This window comes from Nanorana parkeri, unplaced genomic scaffold, assembly GCF_000935625.1.
Source record: "Nanorana parkeri isolate BGI_ZX_2015 unplaced genomic scaffold, ASM93562v1 scaffold168, whole genome shotgun sequence".
NCBI lineage: Eukaryota > Metazoa > Chordata > Amphibia > Anura > Dicroglossidae > Nanorana > Nanorana parkeri.
Window position 1 is genome coordinate 1,575,410 of NW_017306436.1, and position 14,003 is coordinate 1,589,412.

At 40.3% G+C, this 14,003-nt stretch overlaps 1 protein-coding gene across 1 annotated transcript in view; it reads left to right on the forward strand.

Moving 5' to 3' along the window:
* The window catches only part of LOC108785573, a 63,238-nt gene extending 49,915 nt beyond the window's left edge, over nt 1-13,323 (forward strand). The window contains exons 4-6 of the mRNA XM_018554661.1: nt 7,276-7,420; nt 8,966-9,271; nt 12,877-13,323. Coding sequence (XP_018410163.1) covers nt 7,276-7,420; nt 8,966-9,271; nt 12,877-13,035 — 610 coding nt within the window. The 3' untranslated portion in view covers nt 13,036-13,323. The remainder of the gene's footprint in view (nt 1-7,275; nt 7,421-8,965; nt 9,272-12,876) is intronic.
* The last annotated feature ends 680 nt before the right edge of the window (nt 13,324-14,003 follow it).

Below are 14,003 nucleotides of genomic sequence, written 5' to 3' on the forward strand. Positions count from 1 at the left end.
TTTATCATGGATAAGGGTCTGGTATGGATTTTGGAGGGGACACACATATTTTACATTTTAGACTGTGGAGCCTCTAAATTTTGCATACATTTAAGGGGTGCTGTGACTGCAAAAAAGGTTGAGAGACACTGTTATAAATATATGATCATGCATCCTTTTCACAATGTAAGTTGGCACACAACCATTTCCTTAATAAAGGTATAATGAATTCTTAGAATTACAGGCATATATTAATTTGATTACTCCTTGCATTCAGGTGAGTTGTAACTAGAGCAGACATGTTTTTAGGGAGTATGCAGCTGGGCAGTACAACTTTGTAAAACATTAAATTTGTGATCTACAAGGAACACGGCAAGTTATATAATATAGCATGCACTTTGTACTCCATTTTGTACTTTTGTTTAATTAAAGTTTAATTAAAATGGCAATCAAGCAATACCTAGGACGTTGGGCTCCTTCACACAAGTTTGTTTTCAATGTACATGGATATTACCTTAGCCATCATACACTTTGTTTTGGCATGTGTTCCTAAACTAGCCTCTGCTTTGCATTTTAACATTTTTGTTGAACAAGGTTATGTTTTCTGTGTAAGTGTACAATTATGTAATTCTTGTCATTTAATTTAGTGTGTGACTATGTAGACCTAGTTAATTGCAGAAACGTCACCAGCACACCAAATCCTTATAGGATCAAAGTTCGTAGATTTTATTGCAAACTCATGTCAGTTACACAAGCGCTTTCGGGGCCACACAGGGCATTGCCTGATGAAGGGACCCTGTGTGGCCCCGAAAGCGCTTGTGTAACTGACATGAATTTGCAATAAAATCTACGAACTTTGATCCTATAAGGATTTGGTGTGCTGGTGACGTTTCTGCAATTATCTGTATTTGGCGGCGCCATCCGCAGTCATTCCGAGCACCCCTCCCCGATCACGGGGTCATACCGGTAAGGAGTGCAACTAGCCTTTTCTTTTTTCTTATGTAGACCTAGTGCCATGTCCTATTTGCTGTTTTCCATTGTGTCTCTTGCTTGAAGGAAAACCCCAAGATACTTCAAATACTTTCTTTTCAGGGATGCTGTTTTTCTTGCAAATAACTGTTTGTGACTTATATTTTGTCCCAGTTTTTGGCTAAGCTATTTTAGTAGATCCTGTGTTGGTCTTGAGTACCTGCTTAGAGGTTGGGGGAATGTTCTGCAGTTGTATAGGAAGAGACGATCGAAAGTAATATATTTTCCTGTATATCAAATAATTTCTGTTGGCAAATTAGTGAAAACATTTAAATCTGTTATGTATATTTTTAATATCTAAAATATACCTACAAATTGGCAACATCCAATCTGAAAATAGAAATAAGTTTGTTCAATCAATATTTATTGATTTTCATGAATTTTAAACAATAAACTGTAAATAAAACCTAGTAACACAATGGAAGAACACAAATCCAATACGGTTGCATGTCCAATCGAAATTTACAGGATCAAAATCAAGATGTCCAACCCTATAAGCTTTAATAGGCAAACAAGAAATACTTCAATACAATTGGAATGTATAGAAGGAGGTAGTTTGTCAACGTAGGGGGCCCTTGTATAAGTGACTCCGGAAGGGAAGATTCTGAGTAGAACATTGGAAAGAAAAAGTGGGTAGAGAGGAGGATAAGAATATATAAGAGTAATAGAGGGTAGGAAGGAGGGACTGGGCTAATAAGTAATCATGTGACAGCATATAAGGCATACATATGGGACAGATGCTGGTCAAAGATTTCAAAGGACCAAAGATTGCAAATGAAAAGAGGGAGACATGTAGGAAATGATCCACGGTTCCCAAATCTTTTCCAATTTGAGGAGTGAATCAGACTGGACAGCTGGCATTTTCTCAAAAAACATGACTTGTGAAACCCTAGGCTTGACTTCCTGAAAGGGAACTATGGGGTAACAACATGCCCGCGCAATCACCCGCTTAGCTTCAGTGAGAATATAGGTAACCAGCCGAAACTGAGTTTGAGTACAGACCAGCGTTTTTTTTACCAAGTAGTGCTTCAACTGGAGTTTTGTGAAACAGTTTCCCTGTTACTGTGTAGAGCAGCTGATGCACCCTAGACCAAAAGCGATGGACCCTGGGACAGTTCCACCAAATGTGAAGAAAGGAGCCCTCAACCTGACAACCCCGAAAGCATACCGGGGAGCTAGAGGGGACTGCCTGAGATATATATACGAAGAGGGACCAAGTACCACCTTAGAAGTAATTTGCAGTTTGCTTCCACTGCACTGACATTAGTAGAACTCTTAGCAGTCGTGACCCAAATGTGGGACCATGCGTCTTCATCAAGATAACATCCCAATTCTTGTTCCTATCTAGAGGCATGGGGAGGTAAGCCCCTATGTAATGAATCCATCAAGAAAGCGTAAAGATGGGAAATCAGGCCTGGACCTCTGACGTTGTCAGATAGAAGTCGTTCAAAGGGGGGTCATAGTAGACAGGTCCCGTAGTGGGCCAGCCAATGTCTGTAAAAAAAACCCAAATACTTTATTTGCAGGAATTGAAAAAGATTCCTAGAGGCTAACTGGTGTTTATCCCGATGCACTGGAAAAGAAGCCATACCTGACAAAATGTAGAAATTCCTGGCTTGGTGTAAGGATCATGATCGCCAGTGCTGGAAGGCGGAAGGATTATCATATCCCGGAAGAAATTCTGGGGTTCCCTTGGAGAGATAAAAGAGGGTTGTGGAGGATGCCCACTGTTGAGCGGTTGTGGAGGATGCCCACTTCAGGTTATCCCAGGGACGCAACGTATGTTTGGTAACAGGGCACATAACCACTTTATGAAATTTGGTAGGTAACCATGGAAGATTAGTCAGGAATATAGAGGCACATAAATTAGCTTCCAGGGAGACCCACAGAGGGACTTCTCGTTCCGACTGCCAATGAATCAATGGGACTAGTTGTGTCGCTGAATATTTTTGGAAGAGTGGCAGACCCAGACCTCCCTGAAGTTTTGAACGGTATAGAGCGCGCAACCCTGGGAATTGATCCGGGCCAGACAAAATTGAGGATTTGCCGTTGTAGAAGCCATAGACGAAATTATGGAATACTGCTAGAACCCCAGCAAAATATAGAAACTTAAGAAGGACCGACATTTTTACTGCTGTGATCCTCCCAAGCCAAGAAATGTGATGTTGATTCCAAGATGACAGAAGTGAGGACAAATGGGCAAACATCTTAGGATAATTTGCACTCTATAGGGTATCATACGATGGGGTAAGGTTGATACCAAGGTAGGGAAGGGCAGTCTGGACCGAGGAATAAGGGAAGGAGAGTTTCAAAGAATCACGAAGGGATGGAGGCAGGGAGACTTGTTTTGTGTGGGTTGATGCTTAAACCAGAGAGGTCCCCAAACTATTGTAGCAACGGTAAAAGATTAGGCAGGTGTATTAGGGGGTTGGAGATCATCAGTAAAGCGTCCACAAAGAGGCTGATTTTATGGTGGTATCCCGCCACTTCAATACCCTGGATATCCTTGTGATTTCGAATAGCTTGGGCAAAAGGCTCAATTGCCAGGGCAAAGAGTAAGGGGGGACAGAGGACAACACTGCCTATTTCCCCTAGAAATAGGAAAATTATCTGATCTAAAGCCTTGATATTGGACGTATGCTGAAGGTATGGAGTACAGGGCATCTATCCACTGTAAAAAGGACCCTCCAAAACCCCAATGCTGAAGAACCTGTTTGAGATAGTCCGATCCGAGGGAGTTAAAAGCCTTAGTAATGTCTAGGGACAGCAGCATAAGCGGGGTTCGCCTAGTGTGGGTTATGTGAAGAAGTAAAGAAATATGACGAATGTTATCACCTGCTTGTCTCCCTGGCATAAATCCAACTTGATCTTTCGATATTAGCGTGGTCAAAAAGGAGTTAATTCTGGTAGCTAGAATTTTCTATAATAGAGGGCCGTGTAGCCATCTTGTCTTGGTTGCTTCCTATTGTTCTGTGTTTTTAATAGCATTTTGGACTTCCTGAACAAATTCCCAATCAATATTTGTTCTAGTTTCCTCTGTCAGGGTTGGAAGGTTTAAATTACCAAGGAATGCCCCAAGATCTGACTTGAGGAATCAAGCCAGAAGAATGGTAAAGGGATTGAAGGTGTTGTTAGATGATCTGTAGGATTTTCATGGGGTGACATTTTAAATGGCCTCCATCCGAGCGTATTTGTATTGGTACGCGTTTGGGACCCGTGTCTCTCAATCTGTTGGCTAACAACGTATCAGGTTTGTCTCCCTGGAGATACAATCTATGTTTCACTCGGCGTAAATGGGATCCCGCTTTGTGTGTTCAACAGAGATTCAATTCCGCTCTAATGAATGTCAAATGAGATCGGTTACCCGGTGAAGGATCCTGTTGGAAGACCAGGGAGGCCTTTTCAAGGTTTCTGCTTAAATTTGGAAGCTAACTGAATCAGTCAAACCCTAATAGTAGCCTTATGGGCCTCTCAGACTATCCTGAAGGAGTTCCACGAGGAAGAGTCTGTGGGAAAAAATTATGTCGGTGCCGCCCTTATTGAGGTAAGGACTTCAGGGTCTGTGAGTAAGAAGTCTCGAAAGGACCACGTGAAACCATGTTTCTTCGGAAGTGAGAGGTGGCATGTTAAACTTACTAGGTCATGGTCTGACCAGGGTATAGGGTGCATAGAGGCAGAGAATGCGAGGGGTAACAACGAGGTATGTAGAAGTATGTGGTCAATGGGGGAGAAAGTATGATGCGGGTTCAAATAAAAGGTGTATTGCTCTTTGGTAGGATGCAGTTCCCTCCAGGAATCTGCCAAGCCATGTGTACCCAGTATCGAGCGGAATTGTCTGGAGGTAGTCAAGATGGTTGGGGGAACAGTAGGGTCACCAGGTTGTGGCGATCAGTATGAGGGTGTATGACAAGGTTGGAGTCCCCGCACAGTATTAGAGACCCGTTTGAACGGCAGTCAAGCACCTGAAATGTGAAACAAAATCCCAGCTGTCCAGTGTTTGGGGTATATTAAGAAAACAATGGTAAGAGGTACATTGTGGACCGATCCCACAAGTATGAGGTATCTCCCCTCCAGATCTTTAATGGAATCGGTGCACAGAAATGGGAAAGATCTCCGGAAGCCAATTAGAACCCCTCTATTTTTTTTTCCTGCTGAAGCTAGGTAAACGTTAGGGAATGTTGAATGTAGAAAATATAGGGGTGAGTAATTTTTTAATTGAGTTTCCTGTAAGCAAATTACATCAGCATGCAAGGACTTAAAGTGACGAAATGCTTTAACTTGTTTGTTAGGTTAGTTAAGCCTCTGCACATTCAAGGAAACCACTTTGACGGACATGATTGGGAGCCAGTTACTGGAGGCGGAGGCACGGACAAGGGCTAAAGAGTATTAAATACCAGGGAGGGAGAGGAGAAAAAAATTGAAATAAGTTTGAACTAGGGATGCTTACTATGTAAACTAATAGGAGGGAAGTTTTTAGAAGCAATGCAAGCAAGGGTGTGTCATGCACAGATGTTGTGATAAGTGCAAGGAGTGATTATGGGGACCAAGTGCAATGGTGAGAGCAGAGAAGAGGGTGTGCAGGCATGGAGGTGAGGGGAGACTGGTCACTGCAGTGACCAGTCTGTATTGCCACTACCATTATCTTGCAGCCATATTTATGACCTCACAAAAAGGTGGTGAGATTCTGAGCTAGTATACTACTGTGCATGCATGTGAAGGCATCGTCCTCTCCGCTCATATTAATGCATGAGGAGTAATGCTGTGCATGCATGGCTGCCATACCAGCTTACTTTAATGACTTACCAGCAGCCTTACTTGACAGAAACCAGGTGGAACATATTGGAGAAGACCAAGGGGGTGAAAATATTATTTTAAAATGTATGCTTTCCGAATACATTCTTGTTTTTAAATAAACTAAACTAAAATTTGACTCTAGCCAACTAATCTGATGCTTATCTTATATTTTTATTATTAAGCTGAAATCTGTGCATCATCATGAAACTAAGGGGGAAATGAAAATGCAACTACTTCCTGTGCTGACACCTAATTATAGCATGTACCGTATATGTACCGTATATGCTTGATAAGAGGATATAGCTTTTTTTTTTTTAAAGGGTACCTCTTTCCCCTCATTGTGTAGTACTAAGAGAGAACCATGTATACTTCCATAGAAGTACAGTAGTAACATGCATTTCTCACACTGAATGTCTCTTCCACATCATTACAGAAGTGTAATCCAGCTTCATGTAAGAGACTTTTTAACTTGCAAAAGAGGCGAGTGGCATGTTGACTGGTCACTTTGCTCAAGCACATTGTCTGAGAAGACACTTTTCACCTCCTCGAACAGCAATGCCTACACTGTGCAGGTTTATGTGTACTGTTTATGGAGAAATATGGCGGTCTGTTTATAAAGATTGGCAAAAATTGTTTTGCTTTACTGCACTCCATGCTACTTTGCCACTAAATTTTTCTTCTGATAATACAAAAAAAATCTAAATAGAATGCTGTGATACTGAAGTGACTATTCCACTATGATTAATGTTTTTCTTTAGCTTTCTGCATTCAAAATAATGAATTATATCCGGTTTAGGGTGGCTGTGCAGTCTTTACAAAGTGGTAAAATCTATCATCTACAAATTTATTTTGCTGGGCTGTTTTTGGTCAAAATACAATGAAAATAAGCAACTCTAGCATTGTCATCGTTTGTCACTTTTGCTTGACAACTTGGTCTAGGAAAAATATGAATACATGAAAGAATATACTAAAAACGTTCATTACAGGATTAGTCTACATACATTATTAGAATACAAAAATGCCCACATAGCGCTTTACACCCAAATCAACCATGAGCCCAGCTTGTGTTCATGATCTTGATTGTAAATACCTTTGCCACATTCTACCAAAACTGTGTCTGCTCGGCTAAAATAAAAAATCAGACTGCAGCGTTCAGTAATATGAAACGCACAATTACCCTGTAATTAAAGATCAGATGTTTCGCCTTACCTTTGGGTAAAATAATGGAGCAGAAAGCAGTTTTTAAAGTTTATGCCAAGGAAAGGCTACTTTTTTTACTTGGATAGTAAAGTAATTTGGTAACAGTGACATGACTTACTGCTGGTTCATGTGAAGAGTGAATTTTATTAATAGGTCTTCCTTATATAAAATGTCAAGTGTACACATTGCTTGGTGCTTTGTTTTTTGTTGTCTACACATATCATTATTTTGGTTTTCTCTCTAAATATTTGAATAAATTATTTATTTCTGCAGAATCGGGAGGCTATTCGATGGAACAGAGCCCATTGTTTTGGACAGTTTAAAGCAGCACTACTTTATCGATCGAGATGGCCAAATGTTTCGTTATATATTGAACTTTTTACGTACATCAAAACTCCTCATCTCTGATGATTTTAAAGTGAGTAACCTTTGTCCGCACTATCAGTACTTCATTCTGTTCTGTATATGGTTCACAATTATGACTTAAAACTATATGTGCAGCCATCATTTTTTGGGGGTTAAAGGAAGGATCAACTCCCTGTTAGGTCTTCACTGGTATCCAGGGCTCGGTTTGAAAGAATTCCCCTAATTTACTGTTCTGGCGACCACGGTTTAACTAGACAGGAAATGAGGGAAAATCTGCAACAGCGACTCAGCCGGATTTTTAGTGCGGTCTGTGTCCATCAAAGATTTTTTACCTCCATTCCTCTCTGATGAAACTGGTGTCACCATGACTCATTAAAGTCGAACCAAAGGCTCTTAAATAAATTTGATATTCTAGCTGTGCATGTATTCTATTCAGTGCCCATATTGGGGATTTTCACGATATTCATACTTGTGAAAATACCCCGATACTTAAAGCTGATACCGGTCCTTTACATTTTAAAATGACTTCGGCTGCCGTAAGGTTGCGCGATTGCTGGGGACCTCACGTCAGCCTGCTTGGGCCCCCCTGGTGGCTGTTTACAGTGCCGGTCTGGCGGAATATCGCCTTCTCCTCCCTCCCACCACCTGCACAGTCATGGCGTGATCGACGATGGTGAGACTGCACGCATAACTAGTGAGACCTGCAAGCAGCCCTGGTGAGCAACAGAGAGTATGTAGCTTCATACTATTTTGCATTGCTGTAAAAAGTATTTCTGGGATTTGTAGCTCTATAGCTGGTGGTATTCTGCATTGCCATATAATGTATTTCTGGGATTTGTAGACTCTCTACAGCCTGGAGTCAGTGGTTGCAGCTGCGACCGGGCCCTGGCACTCCACCACTGTCCTACAATCATTAGTCTGTATGTTTTTAGAACACTAAAAAAAGGTATCGTTAATTGGCATCGGCGAGTACTTGAGGAAAAGTATCGGTTCTCATACTCGGTCTGGAAAAAATGGTAATCGATGCATCCCAATTTATAATACTTACCGATGTTGCAGACATTATTGCATTTTTGTGCACCCGCCCTCCTGATGCAGGTGTATGGTATTTTCTATCATGTGACACTGCTGAAAACAGCTCCCAGTGACCATTGCACATGCTTGACATGAGTGTGTGAACATATGGGCACATCACTGTGCGGAATTGTGGAGGACACGCACATTTGTAGTTTGCACCAAAAACAAGACCCCTCCTTTCCCTGGGTTACAACCATGCTATTGCACCATTGCACATTTGCATTGCACATTTATGATGATGCCACTGTTGTCCTGAACATACACTGGCTCTGTGTTGTGAACAAAACATTTTTAGCTACTGGAAGGGTTTTAGCTTGAAACGACATGGGTGAGTTTTAGGACAAATGATGTAAACACTTCATCTTCTAAAATATGCCTGATACTCCTGTTTTATACCTTATTACTTCAGTTGAGCTTGCTGTTTATCATAGACTGACATATTTTATATGCTGAACCTTTTACAGTCATAATATGATCTTACCCGAGTTGATTTTTTTTTTTCACCAACATTATGTTCCAGGATTACACGCTCCTGTATGAAGAAGCAAAGTACTTCCAGCTTCAGCCAATGCTGTTGGAGTTAGAGCGATGGAAGCAGGACAGGGAGGCAGGCCGTTTCTCCAGGCCCTGTGAGTGTCTGGTTGTCAGGGTGGCTCCGGATCTTGGAGAAAGGATTACAATGAGTGGAGAAAAGTCTCTAATAGAGGAAGTTTTTCCTGAAATTGGTGACGTGATGTGTAATTCTGTCAATGCGGGCTGGAACCATGACTCCACACATGTTATTAGATTTCCGCTCAATGGATACTGCCACCTCAACTCTGTTCAGGTAAGAGAAAATAACCTTATCCATTCACCCACGGATGTATATAGAGTTGTATGTCTTATAAATTGTTTGCAGTGGAAATCAATGGTCTTCCATAAAACAATACATAGTGGACATAGGCCTGATGAGCTACATATACAATTTTTAGTGTGCTCAGCCGTGCTACCTAAACTGGCTGCAATCAGTTGTTGAAGCTGATCATTCATTTGGGCAATCATCTAGTCATTTCAAGCGGTTTTCAATAGCACGATCATATGCATTGAGGCAGACTACCCTTTTAAACCTTTCTTGAGTTCATTCTCACTGTGACATGTTGCCTACATATATTCAGATGTTTTTGCAATCGAAATCGGATCCATATTGATTAAAAATTGTATGATTGACCAGCATTTGAGTAGCAGTTGATCTCTAATGGAACAATTGCTTGGATATTGTGTATGCTACATAGTAACATGTGTTAGTGATAAATGGAAACCGTTGCAGCACGTCATCATGTGCTTTTAACCATCTTCATGCTACAGTGCATTATCCTCCATTGGGGGTCAATTGTTTTATTAGTGAGCGAGCAATTGCTATGGCTATCAAAATTACCCGTATAGGTTAGAACCCATTCTGTTGGCATTTCATACCTGCTAATAGTAATGTACAAAAAAGTGTGTGTTTCCACATTCAGTAGTGTTTGTTTCCACATTCTGAGCATAGGAGGTATAATTGTGCAGACTCTTTATGAATGTCCAAATGTGTGTTTTAGACAGTAATGGAAATCGTTTGGTGACAACAGAGATTTTGCCATCTCAGCCACGTAAATCATCCAGGTGTATATGGGTAGTTTGACAGCCAGGCATTACAGTATATTTCAACACTGGAAGGGGGGGGGGGTAATTTTGTGTCTTTTAAGAGTAAAATGTCCCCCTTTCAGACAGTTGCCATGAGCCATGTGCTCAGCACGTCTTTCTTTGCCCCTTGGCAGAAGGAGACAGATTTTTATGGCATAGCAGTGTTATTGTAGCATATTGTATACATGGACATGCACACTTCAGTATACACGCATAGGTACACAGGCATATACACATGTGATATAATAGAAACACAATTCTGTCATGTATAACTCCATATAATACTCACCCTTCGATAGGTTATGTCCATCCATTACACATTGCATATTGGTTCCTGTTTACTACTTTTACAAAATGCCATATGTCCAATATAATGGTAGTAAAATGCATATCTCCTTTCGAGTGCATTCCTTGTATACTCTGCTTCTTCAGGAATACAGTTGGGGCTGTACTAAAAACATACAAAATAACATATACAGTCATGTGAACAAGAAAGTACACCCTCTCTGAATTCTTTGGTATTAAGTATAAGGACATAATAAAAATTATCTGGTCCTTAGCAGATCTTAAAATGAGGTAAATAGAAGCTCAGATGAACACATGGCATATTACACCGTGTCATTATTTATTTTACAAACATAAAGCCAAAATAGAGAAGTTATGTGCGAAAAACCAAGTAACTACTAACACCTTATGATTCAATAGCTTGTAGAACCACCTTTATAGCAATAACTTGAAGTAATCATTTTCTGTATGACTTTATCAGTCTCTCACATGGTTGTGGAGGAAATTTGGCCCACTCTTCTTCAGTTCATTGAGGTTTGAGGACATTTGTTGATGCACAGCTTTCTTAAGATCCCGCCACAGCATTTCAACCAGGTTGAGGTCTGGACTTTGACACGGTGTAATATGTCATGTGTTGTTGTTCATCGGAGATTGTATTTACCTAATTCTACGACCTGCTCAGGACCAGAAGATTTTTATTATGTCCTGATACTTCAAACCATAGAATTTAAAGGGGGTGTACCTTCTTTTTCACATGACTGTATAACTACAATGTAATTCTGATTACATACATTTCAATTTGCTAAAGAGGAACTTTACCCATATCTTGAAAAAACAGAAATGGCACCGTTAGAAATGTTTAGTAATAACAGTCTACAAACAGATACTCCTAGATAATCGCCGGCTTTGTATTCTTTGCATACCTTATTTCTGTTTTCTTCCCCAGTCTTCTCACAGTGGCCATGTTTACTAAGGGCAGATGAATCCATCTCCTTTTACTTCCTGGAACTCTGGCATATGTGACTATGCACATCATCACAGGGGAGGAAAATGTATTTCCCTGAGATCTTCTGAGATTACAGCTGAGATTTCCCAGCAATGCTGTGCTGATGTAATCTTCCCAGGATGCAACACTCGGGCAGATTACATCACTTTTGCGAAAGAGAACCAAGAAGTAGAAAACAAATTGTAATTAAAATGAAAACATGTTCGTTTACCTATTGAATGTAAGATGATTTCATATCAGCATGCAGAGCTGTATGCTGGGGTGATTTTTAGTGAAAAGGGGTAAAGGTCCAATTTAATAATATCATACAATATATACAGTACATACAAATGAAACTTGTGAGTTTTGCCAGAGTGTGGCTGTTGAGATATCCCCTAGGTGAGGACAGAGACATTAAAAGGAGAGACAAGAGATCATGTTCCCCACTGTGCACTCCCATAGTTCTGAAATAAAATAATAATAAAAAATATATATATATTTCTACATTTAAAACAGATCCAATACCCATTAGCACATTTCTAATGCTGATCATAAATTACAGTATTACCTATTGGTTTTGTTGTGTGTGGCATCCAATTTACCATTATGGCAGTCTTATTTTCAAGGGGGGAAAACTAGAATGTAAATAAGATTTGACCAATAATACTGGATCCATACAATATATATCCTTTTATAATGCACATATCATATTGCTCATACCTTGCAGTTTGAGTATAGGAGAGGATGGTCTTACTCCCCTCTGGATACACCACGTAGGGTTATACCACATGTGTTGTATAGGTAGTCTTTGAAGGAGTAAAGGGGAGAACCTTAAATTACCTGTTTGTAATTGCTCCATGTAATAACACTGAAGGGTTCCCTTGCTGTATGTCCTTTGTTTTCTCCGAAAGGAGAGCAGCAACTACAGATTTTGCATGTAGCATCACCTGCTGATGAAATCTGGTACTGCAGAACAACTCTTGTCTGCCGTGGGTGTCTCTCCAAACCACTTTATTTCACTGTCTGAGTGATGTAAAAATGCATTGATACTACAGTGATTTACTGGAGAGCTGTGGGAAAGTTGTTGGAGTTTTTCATTTCCTTGGACTTGCCCTTTAAAGAAGAATCCTACAAAGATTATTTGTGTGGTGCTCGGCGAGGTATCTGTAACGTTACGATTTCTGATAAAATATTGGCTCCCTTCAGCCTTCTCACAATCTCGGTACATTTCCGATTCTTCAGGATGCTGGTTGTCCCCTTGGACCCCTGTGGGGCAGACTTGTGAATGTATGTGACAGACTAGGAGCAAGCTGCCACAGGACTACGAGTACTTTTCAACTTTACACTTACCTCCCCAAAGCCACACGTTGAGCCTTTTGTGGTGTTCTTTTTAACATGATATATTTGTGGTATAAACCATAACCCAATTGCTGATCGTTTTGTGATGGTGGTTTTGGATTTTAAAACTAAAGTATTTGTTTTTATTTTCTTTCCAATTGTAGGTGCTGGAAAGGTTGCAGCAGCGAGGATTTGAGATTGTGGGTTCATGCGGAGGAGGAGTTGACTCTTCTCAGTTTAGTGAATATGTACTGAGACGAGAACTGAAAAGGACATCACGTGCACCCTCTGTCATTCGAATAAAGCAGGAGCCCTTGGACTGAGCAGAGACACTTTTCTTATGCAAAATGGGACAATTTCTGTGCAGCTGGGACACATGTTCCAGAATCAACACTGATACTGAGACATTTCCGTCACCTCAAAAGACATCAAATGCTGTTATTTACACAGCGACATCAGGAACACTCAGCAGGACGGCTACTACAGGATAATAAAATGTCGAAAAAATAATAAAAAAAATAATTAGCCCGTAACATTATGAAAGGGTACTGTAATAACTACACATTATTCACAACTGATGCTGTACATTAGATAATATACCATAAGTTTTACGTTCATGTTTTTATTCTTTGTATTACAGAGATTTAGCCACAGAAAATATCCTTCTAAGATTTGAGGGACTCATGGCAGAGAACAACCACTATATCCCTTTTCTGCTGTATTTAAAACTGTTCTAGTAACATGGGAACCTGGATCCATTTAGATCAAAGAACTATAGTGATGTCAGATATGAACACAGAAAAGCGCCAAAAAGGACTACTCCGCCAGTATGGACCAATATAAGCACAAGTATAATCAGAAACAAGTCTGTTAAAAAATATATAAATAATAAAAAGCACGTGTGTAGAAAGGTCTGCAGGATGCTGCCCCCAAACCAGCCAGGGAGACCGCAAAATCTAGGGAAAAAAACACAAACAAGGGGGCGCCTTTCCTGGTGCAGACAAATTTATTAAGATCAGGATCAAAGGTAGATAAAAAACATACTCACAAAATTCAGCATGATAATGATATAAAAAGTAAGTCCATGGACCCAACAAAAAGTCTATGGAAGCTGCACAATCGTGTCTATGTGTCAGCAGAGGAGACTGTGTGATGACGCGTTTCCGGGGTCACGCCCCCTTCATCAGAACTTTTTATATCATTATCATGCTGAATTTTGTGAGTATGTTTTTTATCTACCTTTGATCCTGATCTTAATAAATTTGTCTGCACCAGGAAAGGCGCCCCCTGT